Here is a 23,189-nt window from a genome sequence, read left to right on the forward strand (position 1 = left end):
CGGTTATCAATGAGGTCCCTGCTGTGACAATCAGGAATGTTTGCTGAGAAAAGGGGCTTTAGGCCTTTGACACAGAATATATCAGAATCAGCTTCATCAGCCATATAAAGATATCTCACAGCAGTAACAGCACAAGTGGAAATAATGAAATTAATTGGTAGTGTGCATACTTTCTCACTGTCATAATGTTCTTGTTATTAGTTTAACCTTTGCTCGTCCTACTATGGCACAAACACATTGGGTGCAACGGTGTATTACTCAAAGCCATGCAGACCCTTGAAGGTTTTCCATTATTCTAGACGATTTGACTTCTTTTGACATTAAAGTTTGGTAGACCTATTGTTTGGTAGTGTGACATTTAAATGTACTACTCATTAAAAAGTGGACTAATGAGTGAAGGAGTGAGTTGAAGTTAGTCTTCCAATACCATATAATTAGAAGAATCACAAAAAGGTGTACAGGTGGCATGCAGATACACTTACAGGTTGGTCACCTCGTGCACACACCCTCAGTCTGACGAAATAAGGGTGAGCAACTGTGCCTTTTTATCAACAACGGTTTTTAAACGCTGCAGTTTTATCATACAGATCGGCCTCACAGCAGACGCTCTGCCTCGTCACAGAAGGAGACGCGAAGGTGTAAATAATGAAAATAACCACACGGTCAAACAAAACACACAATGCTACACCACTGATATATTCAAGAGTTTTATTATTTGAAGTCCCAATTTTCTTTGACAACATCATTGGCATTGCAGTGATTTTATTCGATAAGGAGAAAGAGTAATACCAGGGCAAAATGTTGGATCTTTACTTTGAATGGAAGCGAGAACATCCATTTCAGTTGAATCTATCTGCCATTTACCATCTATACACCGTAATGCACAATCCGTTAAAAATATGAAGTACTTAGCTACAAGCAGATAGAGAGAACAGCAATAACAAAGACATGACAGAAGACAGGTATATGCTGTGTTGGTGACACGTATAGTAATTCCATAGCGTTGAAAGGTATCTGATGAAGGATATAACACATACAGCAGTAATAGTAGCAGTACAAGTAATGTTACATAAAAGGCAAATATTATTTTATCAAGGAATGAATCCATGTTTTACACCGTGACTGCGTTATCAGCTTTTACTTAATGTCTACTTAGGAACATTTCTTCTGCAGTGTGAGGCAGTTATAAGCCCATTAACGCACACTGGGAAAAGTTCAACAGATTCTCAGGACACATAATTGACACGAAAAGTGAGGAGTTATCATTCGAAGCTTACCAAAATGCATGTGGTAGCAGACGTTGTCCAAAATCAGTCATCCCTCTATAATATATAAAGACAAAAACATCAAAAGAAAGTGCAAAAAACAAGTTTGTTTTTCAGGCTTGAGAAATAACATCAGCCACTTAAAATATATATATATATCTATATATATATAGTTCAACTTGATTAGTTTTTGACAGACAGGCAATAGAAAGCCAAAAGAAAACAGAAAGACAGAATAAGATACTTGGGATGCTGATATTAGCAAACATCATCTCACATTACAGCGCTTCAGCCAGTCTATCGAGAGTTTCCAATTGCACTCTTTGAACATGGCTTTGAACATGGCTCCATCTTTCCCCCCCCAGTGTGAGAGTCAGGGGCCAGTCAGAAAAATGTGTGGTCTGGACAGGAGATCACTCACTATCAAGTCGGGGAGACTCTGGTCAGAAGGGGTGTCAATCTTCTCTTGTGTGATCTTTGGGAACTGGACTTGTCAGCGTGTGTATAAATGTGTTTACTGCGGGGGGGGTGGGGGGGGGTCACATCCATGTGCAGTGTACTGCGTGAGGGTTGGTGTCGATGGACTAAACAGTGGCGTGAAGGAGGACGTCCTCTTCTAGGGAGGTGCAGGTGGTGTAACCGGTGACGGGGTGTTTCAGAGAGAAGATGGTCCAAGTTGTCCTTAGCAGCTGCAGCTTTCTGCCGAAGGTTTAGCTCTGTCGTTCCTGTCCAGTTTTATAGGCTCTGGGAATTCATTGTACAACTCCACCTCTGTTTCCTGGAGAGGCAGCAAAAGAAAGAGAAAATAAAATCAGAACGGGAGAAAATGTAACTGACTATAAGTCAGTAAGACTGGGTTTTTAATCATTTAGCCATCATTGCATTAAAATAACAGAGCACACATCTGCAATGTTTTTAATTACAAGCAACTTTAACTCACTTGTTTGAGGGCGTTGCGTGCAATTGTCTGGAATGCCTGTTCTACATTGATGGCTTCTTTGGCGCTGGTCTCAAAGTAGGGGATGTTGTTCTTACTCTGACACCAAGCCTGAGCCCTTTTGGTGGTTACCTGCGTGAATGACGAGGAAGAGATTCATGAATACAGTGAGCGGGAATATACAAGGATAGGATTATGGTTCCTTCTATGAAAAAGGAAAAAAATCAGAGATGTTCAATTAAATTCAATTCAGTTTATTTAGTGTAGCCCAATAATACTAATTTGCTTTCGAGGGCTTTACAATCTTTGCACAAAGACATCCCTGTCCCTGGACCTCACATCGGAGCAGGAAAAACTCCCAAAAAATAGAAAAAACTCTTTCACGGGGAAAAAAGGGAAGAAACTAAGTTAACTAAATTAAGTTGCAATGTCCATCCTTATGGACTCTGAGGGGCCATCGAGTCAGACATGTCTGTGCTCCATTATGTCTATATGACTTCTAAGTTGGAGCTGTTGTTAGGTAAAATAACTTCTGGCAAGTAAAAAATGTTTTGTAAAAGATGTTTGATGGCATCTCTGAAACCCTTTTCCACAACTCTGCAACCTTGGGCACTCCAACACCATATGAAGATAAGTACCCAGGATGCAGTTTGGTGATGGTAAAGATTTCATTTGATGTAACGTGAGGAGAGTGACGCATGTCCTGTGATTAAAATATGAATTAAGGATGTAGGTTGTCGCTATGAAAAACAGAAGAGTGAAGATTCCAGTAAGACAAACTATTGTAATGCTTTTTGGCAAGACACTCTTTGACAGGTGGAGATTAATTCATAAATTAGTTTCTTTCTTGATTATTTGAGTGAAATGTTGGAATAGATCAGATCCTGTATTCGGTAAGGGTGCTCCATGTTATCTTCCTCCGCTCTGACTAAGTCAGTGCCCACAAACCCTTTTGAGAAGAATATAATAGATGTATATATATATTTCTAATAGAATTGTTACAACATCTTGAAAGATGATGGTGAACCCGGTAAATTGGCCGCCACACCTTGAAATATTCAGTAATATGTATTTTGCATGGGCCCAGGTGTGAATAGGAGCGAGGCCCATTCAGGGAAATCTCTACGTCCCACTTGAGCGACAATCACACAGGTTAACAAGTCCCACGTTACACTATTTTACAAATCAAGTAACTTCCTGAATTTTTTTAGCTGATTCATAGATTTGCAAGGAATCCCCCTACCCCTTCTGAGAATAGAAGGGGTACTGCAGCCTGACTAGGTCAGTGATCAGGCCCTATAATGATAGTATTAACAAATATGCGTTGTCATTATATATCATATGGTTAAAGTCATTCATGAACCAACTTCCCTTTCTTTGGCCTGAACACGTCTTCAAGGACTCGTGAGCTCTGCTGAGCCATGACTCTGTTCCTGAGTCTGTTCTGCCTCTACCTGGCTGTCACTAACATTATAACTTCTATACGATACCTGCCATAAATATCATGATACCAGAATTCGATACAATACCATAAAAACAATATGATACCATAAATACGATACTGGTATATTTATCTATAATAGTAATAAATAAAACATCTGTATGGTATAACTTTTTCAACACTTAACAAATGGCAGTTTTATTAGTATTAATACAGCCAGATATTAATGAAACTACAATATGCCATTATTGAGCCAAAGGAGTAATTTACACTGATCTTTACTGACCTACATGACTATGAGCCTTGGACTTTACAAATTACAAAAGTTGCTGAAGATAAAGTGTCAGTCGTGTTTTCACTAAGTGCTCTGCCATTCCTCAGCAGATTGAGGCTGCTTACACTTACAGTCGCTTTAATCTGTGATGTCGACATAAGTCTTGAGGGCTCAGATCTCGCTCCTTCTGAAACCAGCCCGCTGTTGCGCTCCGATTGATTTCAACATCTCTCTGAATAGCCAATAATGATGGGCATTTGAAATGGGCTCTTTTCCAAAAATGATGAAACGCAGCATAGTGGGATTTAAAATGAGGTCATCATGGAGTCATTGTCCACCAATACCAACCTGTCTGTTCTCCAAGTCAATCTTGTTGCCGAGCACCACGAAGGGGAAGTTTTCAGGATCTCGAGGGCTGGCCTGGATCAGGAACTCATCCCTCCAGCTGTCGAGTGTCTTGAAGGTGTTGGGTGCAGTCACATCGAACACCAGCACACAGCAGTCGGCTCCACGATAGAACGCAACACCCAAAGACTGGAACCTCTCCTGACCAGCCGTGTCCCAGATCTAGACCACCACGGACAACAGAAGCAGAAGCAGTTGAGAGGACTGCGACTAAGAACTGGAAACAATGCAAATGACTGATGCTGTGGTATGTGTCTCGTAAGAGGAAAGAAGAAGAAAAGTTGAATTCTCCAAGATGAAACCTTGCCGGCTGAAATCGTACGGTACCTGCATTGTAACGAGCCGGTCGTCCACCATCACCTCCTTGGTCAGGAAGTCTGCTCCTATTGTAGCTTTGTACTGGTTACTAAACTTCTTGTTCACATACTGGTTCATTAGGGAGGTCTTTCCAACACTGAGAAGACAAGAGACAGCAGGATAACAGATATTGTCGATGTTAGACAAGTGCACAAATAAAAAGGTGCTGGAGGTTGACTGATAATAATTTAGAGCTGGAGGATATATGGATGTAATCAAGAGTCCATTTACACTTTTTAATCATTTCATGCACCTTAAGGGAATTGGATCTCCATGTTATCTCAAAGAAGTGTAAATGAAACCTAGAGACATTCCAGACAAATTGAACATTGGATTTCTCTCGCCACCTTCCAACAACTTCAAATCCACAGAAATTATAATAAGATTAATAGTTTTCCGTGTCACCTAGAAAGCAATAGTTTGGAACCGGCTCCAGCTAATCAGAGCAATAACTGAATGATCTGTGTGGGTGGAAGAGCACTGATCAGTATATGCAGCAGGCGTACATTTATCAATTACCGACATTGGTTGCACTGGTGTGCTTAACTTGACTCACAGTAACACATTTGAAAAAAAAACTATTGCGTCAGCTCCCATACACATTGGATATTTCGGAGCGTATATGTAAACAGGAATAAAGAAGAAGATACATTTTTCTGAGTCAGAGGCTGCCATCTCCGCTGAAGATGTTGGGTCTGAAGGGCACCGAAAGCAAGGGGCTAAAAGGGACCATAAATGAAGTTGAACCTTGGACTTTGTAAATATCTTGTATTGCACTGTTGCTGCATTGTAGAGGTCCAATCTTGTGAGAGACACCGTCTGGCATCTTGGTTTGTAATTTCAGAATATACTGTGGCTTAATCTCCCGTTCTCTTGTCAAATTATGCAATGTCCTTACTTTTAGAACAGTAAATGTTTTCACTCTCTTGGCCCTCATTTTCACATTGTTGTTGGCATTGTCTTTTAATATGTTGCCAAGTTATAGTTTAATTAAAATGTAGGTCACAAACAAAATGTTGTCACGTAGTCAGGAGAGGAAACAATTCAAAATCAACAAGGAAGTAACACCAATCAGAACATTCGTCAATGATTTGCGTTTTTTAGAACAAACCAAACTGATCATTCATACCCTGAATTGCTGATTTGTACATGTAGGAGAGAGAAATCTTGTGTTGTGACTCACCCGGAATCTCCCAGGATGATGACTTTCAAGAGCACTTTCTTCCTGGATGTCATTTTTCCACAGCTGCAGAAAGACCAACAACAAAAGGTTTAGCATACCAGGGTTTTTCCTGCATAGAGAAAATTTGGGCGCACGCCTATGACAAATCCCGAGCGCCTAAGGCAAAAAAAAGTCCGCAATGAAAAAAACAAAAATGTGTTCATCAGGTGCATGTCAGCGAATATGTTCTCAATAGTATGTTTCAAGTCGGCTACAGCCGAACCCTCGTTCTGTTTTGATCAATAGTAATCAAGTTCAGTGTTTTCCCTAAGTTTAGAGCTTCAGGGGGGCGGGACTAGTGCCGCTAGCCATGTTGGTGCCCTAAGCTTAATTTAAAGTAACATTATGTAATAATTGTACCTTAAAATAACAGCTTGAAAAAAATTGTGCCGATACAATGACTTTTAATATGGCGATTTGCGTCTCCGCCATTGTCATCGGGGGTCTGTGGGGAAATAACTCCGCAATGTAAGATTCTGGAGCCGCCCGCTCCGGGCGGATGTACTTCGACCTGCTTTCTGGCAGTGATTACGCAATGTCATAAAGTGCCACTCCACGCTCGCAGCTACAGTATAAGGGTAGCTTTTTTATGTAGCTTTTTGGTGTTGTCAACAATATTGTATTCGATCACACGTACTCCACATTCAAACATTTAGAAAACTACGTATATAGGCTGAAAACGCGATCGGTATTTCATCTAAACTAAATGTTGTCATTCTTTTGGTTATGTTGTAACAATTCGCCCTTAGCAACTCAATCAAGGGGAAAAAGTACAATACGCAAAAAAAAAGGGGAATGGGCGGATCTGCGAATTCTGGTGTTAACTCTCTCTGCTCAAATGGTCGTAAAAGAAAAACACACAGTCGATATGCGGAAACCCAAATGTTATTATATTAAATCAAATTCAATGCATCTGCAAGCCCCCAAAATGAACACATACACGACAAACAATCAAACCCACTCAAAACGAAGTATAATCCCCGGATCCTGACAGTCCCAAGTCTTTGCAGTCCCCCAAAACAAAAGTAAATGACTGCACGCGCGCACCCCCCCCCCCCCCATCCCCCCAAAAGCCGGCAAACAGCTGACCGACCAGGCGGAAACGTGGCGAGGCGCCGCGTTCAATCCCCGCGCTACTTCACCCTAGTCCGGTCGGTGCTGGGCCCAGTTCACAGTGTTCCTGCGCAGTCTTCTATTAGTGATCCCGCCCGTTGGTATGAATCCAAAATAGAAACAGTCGCCGGATTGCTGCCGTTCTGAGTCCGCCGCCTGTCAGCGCGCTCCAAACAAAAAAAAACTCGCGTCACCTCCCCCTCGTCACCTTTTATAACCCGTGACACGTACAAATAATAACAATAATAATAATGACCCAGGAAAAACCTTGAATACCGACGGCACTAAACAATGCCTTCTTAGCACCTGCATTGCAAGTCAAACTAAAGTTTCTTATTGTTCAGGGACAATAAAATTGATACAAAAGGTAAATCTGTTTGATGCCTCTGGACCAATCAGGTTTGAATACCACTCATTCCAGTCATGTGCTTTCTAAGCTGTTGGACAAATCACGAGGAACACGTCAGTCTTTCTCTTGCATGCACGACAGGAAGTTCCCCTTTCGACGTCTGCCTGCTGCCCGGTACGACAACTCCAACCCAAGTGGCTAGTCCAGCAGCTTTGGTGATATCACAACACGAATACAACCTACTTCATGTGTTGATGTTAGTACACTCTCAATCATCCTATATTTAGATATCAGTCAGATAGTTTTATGTCAAATGAAAAATAGCAAATACAACATAGATTTACTTTAAAAATTCGGAGCTCTCCAATGCAGTGGATTATCACTTCTTCCATATCACATTGAAATTAGAGAAGCAATATCTGACATTTTAGAGGAGTGGAAAAAGCATGCATCACCCCCTTTAGCTGATGTGATTCATTTAAAAAAATGTCTAAATTGCAGTTGGGAAATGATTCATCCAACTGCTTTTTCACAAAAGTGAGGAAGTTACTTGTGCAATTGTAGAACAGCAGAACAAAGCCATGAGGCCTTATATATATATATATATATATATATATCACTCTTTGAGGTTCTGTGAAAATGAAATTGTTCTTTTTTCCCTCCTGCTATTATTTATTCTGACGTCCACCTACCTACAGTATTCTCCCTAACTTCATCATGGTGAAGAAAATATAGTGACTTATCTTTTCATGGAGTGAACTCGTATGACAAAACGAACTGTGTAACAGTTAAAAAGATTATCGTATTGAGGTTGCGTTTTTCATGAAATTGTCATTATCAGCATATCATTTCTTGTTTTGTGAGGTCAGTGACCTTCGACCACCAAAATCTATTAAATTCATAATTTATTCCAAATGGAGGTGTGTGCCAAATTTAAAGAAAATACCTCGAGTTGCTCCTGAAGCTGCTTTATCTTTTTTTCACACTTTTGTCTCAACTATGGCAGTTAAATAGTCCATCCTGCATATTATAATAATAATAATTACTGCTTAGGGAGCAAAGAGGGGTTCAGTGTCTTGCTCAAGGACACTTCGACAACTATCAGGAGAGTGGGGGCCGAACCGGTTACCTTGTGTTTACGGGACGACCACTCTCTCCATGAGCTACAGTCACCCCAAATAATATTGCTTCTGACGAGAACAAACACTTAGAACGCTGCTGAAGTTGTGCATCATATGAAGGTAGATCAATGTCAGAATCCAGGAACACAAATGATCTCGACACATGCACGTGTGATGATTATCTTAACTGTCACTTGGGCCATAATAATACATGGTGGGTATTTACGGTACATATACATATACATATATAAACATGTATATATATATATATATATACACACACACACACACACATACATACATATACACATATATAAGCAAATGTATTTGAGAGTCAATTATTGTTTCCGATTAAAAATCCCTGATTTGGTGGAATACAAATTATTACTGTCATCCTTTTTGGGCAGTGAAGAACGATAACCTGTTTTAACAGTTTAACAAAAAACATGACCACTTCCTCTCAGCTCTTCACGTAAGTCAACTTCATGCACAAAGCACAAAAGATATTTCAGATATGCCAATCTCTCAGCTCAAACAGGTTTTTTGTAACCCAAGTCCTTACAATTAATTTCTATTCTGAAACTTAGTCTTTAAAAACACAAACGCTACAAACACAAGCACTCAGGAGCTGGAAAGTACACTTGCATCCTTTGAGAGGACCGAGCACAGCTCTCCAGTGGCTGCCCCACTGTGAGGCACGGGGAACAGGACGGTCGTGCCTTTAGTCGTGCTGTTGTTCATGCTTCAGACATCAGCTGACTGAAGCATGAACAACAGCACATCTAGAAACTGGAAACTCAACTCAGGTATTTACCCTTTGACAAACAGCAGAGCATTAGACATGGACTATCACTGAAGAGGTTCAGAAATCAGGTGCTTCTCGCTTAACCCAGTTATTTAGGAACATCATTGGCAGATTTCACTGATACAACTATCAAGAGTGCTTTTCTCCAAACTGAGTGAATCTCAATAAAGATAACATCTGCATGTCTGTGGACATACCTGAAGATATAGCACTACTGGTTAATTGTCCTGAAAAGATTAAAGAAGTCATTATTTTGCATCTGAAAATATGCATTTGAAAAAAGAAAAAAAAAATCTGTTTCGTTATGAGCAGTTTAGTCAATGTTTTAATGCTGTTTGCATTAGCTCAAACAATTGAGCAAAAAATGTTTCTGACTTGAAATTGCATTGAACATGCAAAAGGTTAGATAGTTTAGAGAAGTGTTGCAGCAAGTCTGATAGGTTGTTTTATTTTCCTTGAGAATAACATATTTGATCCATCTCTTCAGGTAGTATTTCATTTCCTGTCCACTATTATGAGTTTAATGTATACCACTCTGCCTGATCCCTAAAAATAAACCAAATATAAATAATTGCAGCTGCACAGAAAGTGAAACAATTGTTTTACTTTACCGTGACACACTTATGATTCAAACGATGTTAAAAGCCACATTCTTTTATTTGGTTTCACTATGTACATTATACAAGTAAGCAAAAGACACTTCAGTTTTACAGTGTTTTAACAATTGTAAGTGTTAATGTTTGATTTGTCACTATGAAATATGGAGACTGATTTTCTAGAAGCGACTGTCAGGTGTGCAGTGCTGTTTGTTTAAGTAATGGAGCACACCAATGACAACCATCCATGGTCAGTGGCTCGTTTTGGAGGTTATGTATCGGGTATCGTTCACTTACAAAATAAAGATAAAACCACAGCCTCTGAGAAGTCGGACATTTGGTTTGTTTGCCTTCATTAAATCCCCTTAAAACGACCGCATGCTGATCCAGTACAACATGGACCTCTACACACATAAAGCTGCTCGGTCAGAACTAGATTTTCAGTTTAGTGAATAGTTTTAGTCTCTTTTCCTTTCTTTTTAGCAAAAGTACCGTTTTTTTTCTTGAAGCACAAAGCGGGGCAAAGCCATGAATCCCTTCATGGACACTCGCCATCTAACTGCATAACCATAAGACACGCTAAGCAACTATACAAAACAAATAATCATACATTTAAAGTCAAAACATTGGATTTGAGTAAATCTCAAAACTATCACGCAGGTGTAGAGTTCACATCAATTATGGTTACCAGTTGCAAAGTACTACAATGAATCATTACAAACTAAATCACAGAGCAATAGCATGTCACAGTCATCATAGCCCAGCTACATGTTATGTAATATGTATGACTTTGAAAGCCAATGAAAGCGAAGTAAGGGGAAGTTACAACTCGAATAAGGAAAGCAAGAGACGTCGAATATCTTTTAAAGAAGTCTAATGGGCGTTGTGGCGACAACAAAGTACAACAAATAATCTGACGGACATGTACCTGCGTGATCTGTGAGTCACGACCAAAACGGTTTCACGCAGAACAACATGGTGTCATGAAGTCTCGTCTGCCTGACACACAATGGAGAGACACGGGATGTTTCTCTCAGACTGTCTGCTGACAGGAGTCCAGTCGGTACTTGCGACACCTCGAGATCAATAACACCGGGCAGAAAGTGGGAGCTGCATGTCCCACGCGCCCTACTTCGCTGGAGTGTTGAGAGAAAACAATATGCAGTCTGTCAACAGTTGACACGTTGTTTACGACGGCTTACTCGACCGACCGACGTCTTCCCAAGCCGACCCGGAGGAGCCCCAGGCCGGCCTTGTTTGCGTCAACCGGCTCCTCGAACAACATTGCACCATTCGCCCTGAACGTCATAACGTCGGCGTTAACGTGACACTGGCCGAATTGATGAGTGAGCAAAAAATGATGCATATAGTCAGAGTTTTCGTGTCGAGAACTTACCTTCGACTTGTAACACACCGAAACGACGACTTCTCGACGGGAATCGATCCGGCGGCGAGCTGACGAGCTGCTCTCCTTCAGGGCACTCGACGTTATTGGCTCACTAGGCGTTGCGTTAGCTAGCTAGCTCTCTGTCACTGAACTCGTTAGCTAGCGTTAATTTGGCAATACCACGTTTCAGATTCCGAGGAAAAGATGCTGCCCTTTGCGTGGACACTAACAACACCCGTGTCGTAAATTGACGAAGCAGATTATCAACAGCTGGTGTGTAAATTTGGCACTTTTCTTCAAGGCTTGTCTCCCAGCGAGCTAACTATGTGCTACCCCCAGCGTCTCTTCCCCTTTCACTTCCTCCTCCAAAACAACGCCTGCGTCCTGCGTCAGACGCAGCTCGTCGGCTGACTCAGCCCACTTGTTTTTTTGAGATGTAGCATAGATTTCACTTTCTGTTTTATTTGTTTGTCATCGATAAACAGTTAAAGGAAAATGTATGTTTAGAGATAGAGACCTCTAGTATATCATGATTAGTATAGGTTCAGCTTTATCTGGTCGATCCATGTGGTATATTGTATAGCCATTAATAATGGAGGTTTAAAAAAAGACAGATTAAAAATAAAAGATAGGTCACGATCAAAGCATGATGTTTAGATATCCAAACAGTAGCCACAATTACCACACCTGCTTTCTAAATGGCAACTTTTCAAACCTCACACACATTTTAAAACACGTATGTTACAATGTTATGCCATGAGCCCAAGCTGAGATAACCCTGATAACATCATCACGATTACACACGTAGACTTCAGCTGAGTAGCTTTCCACATGAACACGAGACAACACTTAAAACCAGAGGATGACATTTTATTCTAGATTCTGGAAACAGCAGTTTAAAACAGTGTCAAGGTACATTTAGTTGCTTTTCCGGAGATTTTGTGCATATTCCATGATTTTCCCTGAGTAAATATCTGTGTGCACACACTACTTCACCGCTCTCAGGGGCCCTTTTACTTTAATAAAACATCACTGGGGGGCAGTGATGCTTTTTCAACTTCATCTGATCAACACAACAAGTGAGAGACAAGATGATTTTGTGTGATTAATTGCAGTGAATCAAAGCCAAAGGAGAGAGCTCTGATGATCCACCACTAGAGGACAGAATCAACCCACTTTGAAAGAATGAATCCAATGAACTGCCAGTCCACAAAAGGGGAGATGAGCTGCTTCTGATACACATCCTCTAAGCACAAAAACAGTGTTACAGAAACATGTAAAGATTAGGATGCAGGCCATCGTTTACAGCCATGAAAGAGAGAGACAAAGATAGTGTGTGTCTGTTTGTGTATACGTGTGTGCGTGTGTTTGTTTGTGTGTGTGTGTGTGTGTGTGTGTGTGTGCATGTGACAGACAGGTTAAGGTTATAAACATGTAAGGATACTATGACATGTTCACAGCCCTCCCCCGTCTCCTCCACACATCACACCTCCCAAACACCTCCCCCTCTGTCCCCCCTGTTGAGCTGCACATTCACCAAGCCCTCAACATCAATGGGCTCCTCCACCCTCCCCCCTCTCTGTGACTACTGACCAGGTGAGAAGACAGCAGGAGAAACTACACCAGCGCAAGGCGGAAGGTCCTGAGGGCATCAGCCCCAGGGTCCTAAAGACCTGCGCCACCCAGCTGTCTGGTGTCCTGCAGCGCCTCTTCAACCTCAGCCTGAGGCTGGGGGAAGTCCCGGTGCTGTGGAAGACGTCGTGCCTGGTCCCTGTCCCAAAGAAGTCAACACCATCTGGCCTCAATGACTACCGACCGGTCGCCCTCACCTCCCATGTGATGAAGGTGCTGGAGAGGCTGGTCTTGGCCCACCTCCGGCCGCAGGTGAAATCATCGCTGGACCCTCTGCAATTTGCTTACCAGCCTCATGTGGGAGTGGACGACGCCATCATCTACCTGCTGCAACGAGCTCAGTCGCACCTGGATGGAACCGGTGTCTCTGTGAGAGTCACTTTCTTTGACTTCTCCAGTGCATTTAACACCATCCAGCCACTGCTGCTGAGTGAGAAGCTGCAGGTGGTCGGTGTGGATGTGTCCACCATCTCCTGGATCACTGTCTATCTCACAGGCAGACCACAGTTTGTCAGAATGGGCGTGTGCTGTCTGGAACGGTGGTCAGTGATGCTGGAGCCCCACAGGAACTGTTCTGTCTCCTTCCTCTTCACCCTGTACACCAGTGACTTCCAGTACAACACGGAGTCATGCCATCTGCAGAAGTACTCTGATGATTCTGCAGTGGTCGGGTGTATTAGGGATGGACGGGAGGAGGAGTACAGGGCAGTGGTGAGTGACTTTGTAAAGTGGGCCGATGAGAACCACCTGCGGCTGAACGTGGCCAAGACCAGAGAGATGGTGGTGGACTTCAGGAGGAAGGCGACAGCTCCTCCACCTCTGAGTGTCCTGGGAGTGGACGTGGACATGGTGGAGGAGTACAAGTACCTGGGCGTCTCCATCGACAGCCGACTGAACTGGAAGGCCAACATCAACGCTGTGTACAAGAAGGGGATGAGTCGACTCCATCGCATTGCTAGCATTTTTTTTTGCGGCAATCATGCCAGTTAATAAGGTGCGTTTTTGTGTTTGTGATAAGTCCAGTGCGCAGAAATCATTTAAAAGCAGCACAGCAGGAGCGCAAGGAATTACACAATCCAATATCTAGTCTGCAGGTGATGTGATCCCAGCGGATCATTCCATGGTACCCCGTGTGCTTTAAGTGATGCTCTTAGTTGTAAGTATAGGAAAAAGGATGAGCCAATTAAAAATTGGGGTGTCGAGGTGCCATTTAAGATTTGTTATGGTCTCTTTTTCAGCCATACGCCATGTTAATAGTGCAAAAGATATAATTGGGCCAAGTGAGAGTTCAATTTGTCTGGGCGGCATATTAGAATAAACCAGGTCCTCTAACTTATGTGGTGAGGCAAGATTTTCCTCAATTGGTTTCCAAGAGACCGATGCCTCTGTTCAAACAAATTGAGATTGGTCTCAAAACAAAAGACCAAAAATAATATTTAAAGTTTGGTACTGAGAGGCCACCTTTATTTGTATGTCTTTGTAGTGTGGACATCTTAACTCATGTTTGTTTTCACCTAATTTTTTGCGATCAAATGTTTTTATTTAGCATAATCACACAGGATGTTGTTTTCCACCTATATGAACTTGGAGATTAAGGAGTGAAGTTTATTCCAGTAATTAGGTGGTGGAGATAAGGGTAACATAGATGCAAAAACATTAACTCTAGGTAATATATTCATCTTCACAATTTAAATCCGAGTTTGTCGCGATTTTGAACTCTGAGTCCATCTGTTACGGTATCAACACATTTATAAATGTCCATGTAGCTTTTTGAGATGATTGTATTTAGAGATTTGCATATTTCGATTCCGAGGTATTTGAAATGTTTAACTATGGGAATATTAGAAGGTAGGGAATTTAGTATTACATATTGATTTATTTAATGGTAAAAAAGCTGATTTGGTCCAATTAATTTAAGAAATATACAATTCTTGACTCGTTTGAGTTTTCTTCAACATCAACATTTAAACTCACAGACATTTTTTTTAAAGAATACAACGCTGCTTCTGGCTCCTCAGAACAACCATTTCACATTCTGAGGTTATTTTTCCTCATTACGCCTAACAGAGACCTCATCTTGATGTTGCCCTGCTCCATGTTCATGTGTAAGTGTGTCTTCATATATGTGTTTGCGGTCCTTGTTAGTAGGAGTGTGCCTCCGCAGATTCCTGATGACTCGTGTTTATAGAGGAATTCCTGCCTTCTCGCTCCTATTGAATGTAGAGTCTTTATGGCCTCTTTGGACCTCCGTTTGTCAACACAAACACTGCAACACAAAAGGACGTGAGTGAGAAACTGGTGGACAGGATGGAAGGAACCACATACTTTAGGCATCTGCTGCATTTTTATCTTTACAAACATTGCTGCGTATGCACCTCAAGGGGTAAGACGAAGAGTAGGTGCACATCTGTTGAACATGGGCATGGGATTCTTCAGAGGAATACAACAGTTATTCTTCATGCATGAACATACAGCATGTAAAGCAGGTGAAGAGCTAATTCACAACATCAAATAAAGTCCACTAATCTTTGAAATACTGATTTACATTTACTTAATGTTCCACTACATGTGGGTGTGTGAGGTTGTCAACACGCACCTGTTTGTGTCTGTGTGGGAGTCGAGGAGAGAGCATGAGATGAGTTAATGAGATGGACAGATTGTGCGTGTGTGTGTGTGTGTATGTGTGTGTGTTGTGTGTGTGTGTGTGCGTGTGTGTGTATGGATGTGTATGTGTGTGCAACAGGGGGTGGGTGCATTAGTCTGTGTCAGACAGCAAAGAGTGCCGCCGCAGTTATCTAGGAATCGGAGCCAAAGCAACCTCACTACCAGACAGAGAGCGGAGGAAAGAGGAGGACTGGGAGTGAGATGAACGGAGGGGAAAAAGAAAGAAGAAAAGGATGAATGAAGCACAAATAGTAGGAAACAAAACCGAGGAGGACGACAATAGCAAGATCTAAACAAAAAGGACAGGTCAGCGCTCTCCACCTGATGAAGCAGTTGTTGAATAAAGGAAAGTGAAGTGAAAGTTATCTAAGAATCATCAGAAACGAAAGGACAAACGAAAGAAGGATTTCCTTCTGGACCACTGCTCAAGAGTTAAAGACAAAGGTCAAGGGGAGCCTGCATTTCTGTATTTTCCTATGGTTCCACTCGGTTCTCTCAGTTTGCTCCCTCTGCTGTCACTGTATGTGGCACTGCTGTCCTCGGATGCGTCTCCGGACTGCACGCACCCTCCCTGCAGAGACATGCTGGTGGCTGCACCCATCCAGCCCAGGACGGGAGCAGGAGTGGGTAGTGGGGCCTGTGAGGGTCAAACTGGCACGGCCGCCTGCAAGATGAGGGTTTCACTTCCAGCCATCTCAGACGTTCCTCGGATAGTGGAGAACAGGCACGAGGTTCCCCAGGTTCAGCCTAAGGTGAGTGACACCACCTACAGTGTAGTGGCAGTCCCATTGAGACGTATTGTTTACTAATCTTAAAATGCTATTCTAAGAAAAGCCAGATAATGCAACTTATAAACTTGGACATGTAACAGTGAGATGATTCAGAAACACGGATAGGCGAGCTGAAGCAGAGCGGAGCCCCTGACTACAGGGAGACCGAACAGCAAACTATCTGGCACAGGTCAGCAGGTCTTTTCTCACGGGACAGTCGGCACACTAAACTTGGCACCACTTAACAGACATAGAGCAATGACCGTCAGCAATCAAAGGAGGGATCAAATTAGATCTGCTTTAGAAATGTCCTCATCATATGGTTGTGCTGAGCTCATGCAGCAACAGGTGTGTGTGTGAGGGACATGACTACGATGCCTGATGTAAGTGTAAGAGACAAATTGAGTGTGACACATAACATGCTACTGAGCTGTGAGCTTTCCTTTCAAACTGTAGGATGCATGATAATGCACATGCACAGCTGAGTTTCGTGATTTAAAATCTCAGCATTATTTCACTCAACAGACATGAATCTTCCTTTGTGAATAAAGAGGAGTTGGCGTCTAATCAAGAATCACCTGTGAGCTCTGTCTTTGCAGACTGGAGGTGTCAAAGAGCGTCTTGTTCAGCTGCAGCGCTGCATGCGCTCCCTTCAGGATACAGGAGGCCCCTGGAGTCACGGGGGCCAGGAGAACAACTCTCTGGGAGCCATCCTGGCACTAATGGCAGCTGTGCTGACAGAGTGTGACCTCCACTGTCACAGCCAGGCCCTTGGGGTGATGGCCAAACGACTCGGTGAGTAGTACACATTTATATCCTCTGCCTCTGCAAAACACAGAAAAACAAATACACACACACACACACACACACACACACAAAGAAATGCCAGCAAAGTCACTCCCCCACTCATGGTAAACACAACCATAATGAGGCCTGCTAAGTGTCGGTCATAGGTGAGTGCATGGGAATTTAACTGCACTGAGAAGGATGAGAAAAACTGAATTGACAAGCAGACAGACACACACACACACACACAGACACACACACACACACACCTACTGTATGGCTCACAATGTGACAAAGATTCATCATATAAAATGTCGCCCCTCTGTGTAGTATATAGAGGCAAATCTTTTATTTCCAACCCTTGTGTCTGACTGAAAACTCAATCTGGGTTGACAGAGAGTGCGGCCGTGGGAAGAGAGGGGGAGAGAGACCTGCTGCTTTTCCTGAAGAGCATCACACAATATCCACCCACGGGTAAGGGCATCAGGAGGGACCGCATGAAAAGTCGTTGCTTATTAAGTTGAATACAAATATACTGTGTGTGGTTCCCAGTTGCCCCCTTGGAGAGGTTGCATCCTCAGGATTGTGCAGAGATTTACAGGCTCGGGATAAAAGAGAATGGAATCTACACCATCCAGCCTGACCTGCACAGGCCGGCATTGGAGGTATTTCAGATTCACCGCACTCATAAAACACAAAGACGAACCCCCAACCTATTCCTCTTCTTTTAGAGATGTGTGTGCTATCTGTGTATCCCTCAAATCCAGGCTTTATAATATCAAAGACTTTGTTTCTGCTCAGGCTAAATGTGACATGGAGACGACGGGTGGTGGGTGGACGGTGATCCAGAATCGTCGGGACGGCTCACTGGACTTCAACAGGACGTGGCAGGAATACCGCGAGGGCTTTGGCAGTCCTCAGGGAGAGCACTGGCTCGGGAACACAGCGCTGCACGCCCTCACCGCCGCTGGCCAACACCACCTTCGCATCGAGCTGGAGGACTGGCACCAGCAGAAACGCCACGCTACCTACAACAACTTCAAAGTGGCCTCAGAGGCACAGAGGTGAGACACACTGCAGAAGCACAAACACACACTTTCTGCAACAATTAGACGGGTGGGATTATCTTCAAGCCCCTGAAATTGGGCAACAATCAAAGTTTAGAAGAAACGTCTCGGTTATCATCATCACTGGGCCACACTCAGAATTCGCTTCATTAGGATTATTTGGTTGTAGTTTGATCAGGTTTTATTGACAGTGCTGGCAAGATAAGGAAACAACATCTACATTTATTGACGTGTATCCACTTGGTTCCCCAGTACACAAAAAAAGGGTTTGGATGCTGCTCATAAATGTGCTATATGCTGTTTCTCTTTCTTCCAGGTACCGTCTGACAGCACGGGAGTTCTCTGGCGATGCAGGCAATGCGTTGAGCTACAGCAAACGTTACAACCACGACAGCAGATCCTTCAGCACGGCTGACCGAGACCACGACCGGTATGCAGCTGGAAACTGTGGTCAGTACTACGGTGCAGGCTGGTGGTTCGATGCCTGCCTGGCAGCTAACCTCAATGGACGGTATTACCGTGGGCGCTACAGTGGGGTGACCAACGGGATCTACTGGGGGACATGGTACATCCTGACAGATGGACGAACTGGAGAACGCTACTCCTTCAAAAAGGTGGAGATGAAGACGAGACCCAGAAACTTTGTCAGAACATCCTAAGTAATGGCGACAATTCTCACAGATAATCACATCAGTTTTCTTTAGGTCACTGTGTGGACAGAGCAGCTTTCATGTCACTTATCAGTTACATCCAGGTGGCAGCTAGATGAAAAAGAAATACAATAGATATTGTCTAAACATTCACTTTCAGACTCTTTGAATCTACACTTAAGTTACATATATCAACATTTGTTGTTTGGGGTTTCTCTTTTGCAAAACCACATTTATAGCGTTTCTCCATAGGAGTAATAGAAAGAAATAGATAGTGAAATTACTGCTTGTACTTTAATTAACCACTAGGACGCTGTGTCTCGATGAAATCATTGTTTACACGTAAAGGGTGATTCTATAGTGATGCCAGACGTTCATGTACAACATTATTAGAACAGAAACTGTTCATAAAAGGGATCCTATATGCATGGGCCCCTACCTTCCTAAGCTCCATGATCCATTAAAATAGGCTCCTGTCTGCAACAGCTCACATGTGTTTTAGGTCAGATGATGCCATGGGAGAAAATGTCTCCCTCTATGAGGCAAAGAGGTCATTGTGACCCTGCAGGGGGCTCTCACAGTTTGTGTTACACAGCTTTTTAATTCAAACTTCATCACCATGTTATTTAAAGAGCTGATATGGATTTTTAAACCTGTCTCTGTCTACTCACAGGTGTCAGGATCTGGAGTTGTTGTGTCTTGCGTCCTATTTTATTTTGAAGTCCCCGTCTCTCGTGTCCTCTGTTTCCCTGCACTTCCTGTCCCTGTGATTGTCTGCCCTGTCCCTGATTGTTTCCACCTGTGTCCAATCACCTGCACCTTCCTTGTGTATTTAAACTTTGTTTGTCTCATTCCCGTGTTGGATTGTACTGTTTAGTTTGTGTGTGTTTCACCTGTTATTTTGAGTAAGATGATTAAAGTTTCTGTGGAACGTTGTTGGTGTTTGGGTCCTCTCTCTCTGGCTACAACCGTCGTGACAACAGGCCACTGTGTTCTGTCTCCAACTGTATTAACATCGAGCCAACAAAAAGCTTATGGTTTGACCCTAATAAGAGAGAAGCCTAGTTTTGAAGAGGCCATTTTTCTCCCATTGCCTTGCTCACACTTTCCCCAGTCTAAACCTGACAAACTGATGCTGGTTGTGAGGAGCTTTACTCTGTCGCCATACCACAAACCTGCCCTGCAGCCACCATATCAACTCAAACACTCACCTGCTTTTTGGAGTTGGCGACAGGCTCCCTCTGGCTGTGCTTCACAAAGGCTTCTCCAGGAGTTTAGACTTGGTGTGTGAGCGCTGACTTTTGCTGTGCATGTGTGATGCTTGTGTCTTTGTGTGGAGGTGGTTAGCAGGGTTCACGGTGATCCGTCAGTCTCTCCGACAAACATGGTGCCTAATATTAACCAGAGAGGAGGCTCAGCAGGCTCTGATCTAGACAGACTCACCGCGGGTAGACTCCAGACCAGCCACGGTATTTCACAAACACTACTTTTACACAGACTGGGACATGCCCGTAATCATGTACACACACGCACACACACACACACACACACACACACACACACACACACACACACACACACACACACACACACACACACACACACACACACACACACACACAGGAGACTCATTTGTTCTCTCAGAAGATAAGGAGGTTCATGATGTGCTTGACTTCATAAAAACAAGTGCACATTAGAAATAAAATGGCTTCCATTGAGGACGGTTTGATCATGCTGCCTTAATTATTGTTTTGCAGCCACAAGCTCCTTGTACCCTTATCTTTGTCTTCTACATTTACTTGCACACACATGCAAACACACAGACAGCAGACGGTTAATCATAAGTAATCAAGACCAATCATCCATATAAGCCATTATACATATCACCTTTCTCATTTGATTGTGTGTGTGTGTGTGTGTGTGTGTGTGTGTGTGTGTGTGTGTGCGTGCACTGTAATACTGGAGAAAACAATGCAGAGTTGCAAGGCGAAAGGCTCCATGTTGTGCCCCCTGGTGGCTCCTGATCATAATGGAGTCAGAGATGTGAAAATAAATCACTTATTCCAACTCCTTGTCCTTTTCTACTCATCGTCACCCTCTTTCTTTCTTGCATTACATTCCTCATTCTTAAATGATCCCCCCAATAAATAAATATATACATTCATACATTTGATACATTTCATACTTACTCTAAGCTGCAGTCACGTTTTAGATCAATGTGCCCTCTTCTTTTCTCCTCTCCTCCTCTCTGCATCCATCAGTCTTGTTGACAAGGGAGGAACAGAGACCCAGGGTTGTGTCACCACAGTATCCTGGCACAGTGTCTGGAGTGGGGTGATAGTGGTGGTGCTGCAGGGTGTCTGGGCACAAGCAGGCTTAGCTGCCCCAGGGCCGGAAGCCCAGCCTGGGCAGCGGTTAGCCAGCACATCCCTCTGAGAAACATTGCGCTCCTCTGAGGGAAGTTCCCCTGAGACCTGTGTCATTCATTACAGTGTGCCACAAGAAGACATTAGATTAAAAACATACGTCTAACTCATCTTTGAACCTCTTTTGTTGGCCCTCACAGAGTGTGCTGAGAGCACTCCGATCACTCCTAGAGGCAGACACTCACAAGATGTCTTATCTGTTGCATATCTGCTGCAGTTGATGCACAGGCCGATCTGTGAATGATTGTCATAGAAACTTTGAAGACAATGAACAAAATCCCCAAATGGGCATTGCAAAATATATATAGATTTTTTTATCTCGTCCTTTATTAATCCAAGCAATATCCATCCATAAATACCCGAAAGCTGATCATCTAGTAATCAGCCTCACTCTGTGTAAATAGTAACAATAACATGCAGCTTAGTTTGACTTCAGTTTATAGACTTTGCAATTTCACTTGAGTAAAAATATATACAAGTTCCAGTCGTTCCTCAGACTTAGTTCAGTTACAGAGAGGACCTGCATATATCTAAGGCTGACCAACAAGATGTTTAGGTATTTCAAATAGAGCATGAATATGTCCAGCTTTCACAGATAAACAGTTCAAAACCCATCGGCCTTCATCTTCACTGCTTTTAGAGTGAGACGTAAGAAAGCCAGTCCGTCTCTGATTAACAGCAGGTGGCAATGTTGCTCAGGAAAGGGGAGGTCTGGGATAGATGTTCCCTCTGTCTTGCTGGCACTTTCACAAGAGAAACGGCAACTCCATCACAAAGACAAAGAGGCGGAAACATTCTGCACATATAAACTAAAGGGCGATAGATATTTTGTAAAGCATATTGTGCTTTACATGAAAATAACCAATTGAAAACAATAACTGGGCAAAGTGTATGTGAAAACTACTGCATGAGGAGGTAAATGTACATGTATCAAAGCTATATGTTTCAGTAAGACCTGATTTGTGTGTGTGTGTGTGTGTGTGTGTGTGTGTGTGTGTGTGTGTGTGTGTGTGTGTGTGTGTGTGTGTGTGTGTGTGTGTGTGTGTGTGTTTGATACATCAGGCCGATGAGTGTACTTGAACGAGAGCAAAAATAGACAGCTTTGATTTACAAAATGTTAAAATACAGTTTTAGGGGGTTTTGAGATTCATCCCAAAAACTATTTGCAGTTCTTTTGTTTCAACACTAGGGTAACCTAATCAAGGTTAGAGGTCAAAAGACAAAAAAAACATAATTTAAAGAAATTGACATTGTTTTCATAACTTCAAAATACAGTTATAATATGGAATATCTAGAATATTTTCCATACAGGTTCAAAACCGATGTCTAAAGTAGCAAAGGAAACAGGGATGTGATGGCGTGAAAGAGGCAGAAGGAGGTGGTGACCTCTGCGTCCTGTGGAAGGAACTTTTCGTTCTTTAATCTGCTCTCATGGTGATGAGGGTGCGCACGTGGTCTTTCGAGGATGAGTATGGGAGGAAGGCCCAGGGGGAGGAAGCAGGAGTGTGTGAGGTTTCAAAGGGGTGTGAGTACAACAGGCCGTTGGAGGCTCCCCCTCCCAGACCACAGGGCCACCGAGAGACAGCTTGTGCCTGTTTTTAACACTGGTCCTGCAGAAAACCAGCGCAAAGCAGCGTTCCGTTTGAAACCGGAATTCACCAGAACAAGTGTATCCTGATGTGGTGAGGAGCTGGGGTGAGGAGGGGGGAGTAGGGAGGACACAGAGGGCGCCATGTGGCAGGCCTCACTCCATCTCGTGTCATTTTTAGATCTGCACAAGTAAAAAAAAAAAAAAAATCTTTTTCAGGGATGTGTAAAGACACTAGGGGTTGTTTTGTGTGTGAAGATGTGTACCACTAAGTAACATGTCAATGAAACTATTTGAATATAATTCACTATTGTTGTCTGCTTGATGCTAATAT

General features: G+C 42.9%; 2 protein-coding genes across 2 annotated transcripts; one reads left to right on the forward strand and one right to left on the reverse strand.

Annotated features, from left to right (window-relative positions):
- Nucleotides 1–694: 694 nt before the first annotated feature.
- On the reverse strand, nucleotides 695–11,615 carry LOC130208737 (ras-related protein rab7-like). The gene is made up of 6 exons (XM_056438024.1): nucleotides 11,282–11,615; nucleotides 5,863–5,925; nucleotides 4,650–4,776; nucleotides 4,266–4,484; nucleotides 2,206–2,334; nucleotides 695–2,043 (listed from the first exon to the last, which is right to left on the reverse strand). Exons 2-6 carry the CDS (start codon nucleotides 5,913–5,915, stop codon nucleotides 1,948–1,950), a joined length of 624 nt encoding a protein of 207 aa, XP_056293999.1. The 5' UTR covers nucleotides 5,916–5,925; nucleotides 11,282–11,615; the 3' UTR covers nucleotides 695–1,947.
- Nucleotides 11,616–16,044: 4,429 nt separating this feature from the next.
- Nucleotides 16,045–18,850, forward strand: si:ch211-157b11.8 (fibroleukin). Its single transcript, XM_056436726.1, has 6 exons — nucleotides 16,045–16,320; nucleotides 16,938–17,133; nucleotides 17,521–17,598; nucleotides 17,677–17,789; nucleotides 17,926–18,188; nucleotides 18,508–18,850. The coding sequence occupies exons 1-6, from the start codon at nucleotides 16,045–16,047 to the stop codon at nucleotides 18,848–18,850; spliced, it is 1,269 nt and encodes a 422-aa protein (XP_056292701.1).
- Nucleotides 18,851–23,189: the final 4,339 nt, after the last annotated feature.

The sequence above is a fragment of the Pseudoliparis swirei genome, chromosome 18, assembly GCF_029220125.1.
Source record: "Pseudoliparis swirei isolate HS2019 ecotype Mariana Trench chromosome 18, NWPU_hadal_v1, whole genome shotgun sequence".
NCBI lineage: Eukaryota > Metazoa > Chordata > Actinopteri > Perciformes > Liparidae > Pseudoliparis > Pseudoliparis swirei.

What these genes read in the sequence shown, in the direction of transcription:
- LOC130208737 (XM_056438024.1), bottom strand. Translation starts at nt 5,915, where the DNA reads ATGACATCCAGGAAGAAAGTGCTCTTGAAAGTCATCATCCTGGGAGAT. An exon ending in ATCATCCTGGGAGATTCCGG is followed by an intron (nt 4,777 to 5,862) that starts GTGAGTCACAAC and finishes TTGTCTTCTCAG; the next exon opens with TGTTGGAAAGACCTCCCTAA. An exon ending in TTGACTTGGAGAACAGACAG is followed by an intron (nt 2,335 to 4,265) that starts GTTGGTATTGGT and finishes TCATTCACGCAG; the next exon opens with GTAACCACCAAAAGGGCTCA.
- si:ch211-157b11.8 (XM_056436726.1), top strand. Translation starts at nt 16,045, where the DNA reads ATGGTTCCACTCGGTTCTCTCAGTTTGCTCCCTCTGCTGTCACTGTAT. An exon ending in GGTGATGGCCAAACGACTCG is followed by an intron (nt 17,134 to 17,520) that starts GTGAGTAGTACA and finishes CTGGGTTGACAG; the next exon opens with AGAGTGCGGCCGTGGGAAGA. An exon ending in TGCACAGGCCGGCATTGGAG is followed by an intron (nt 17,790 to 17,925) that starts GTATTTCAGATT and finishes GTTTCTGCTCAG; the next exon opens with GCTAAATGTGACATGGAGAC.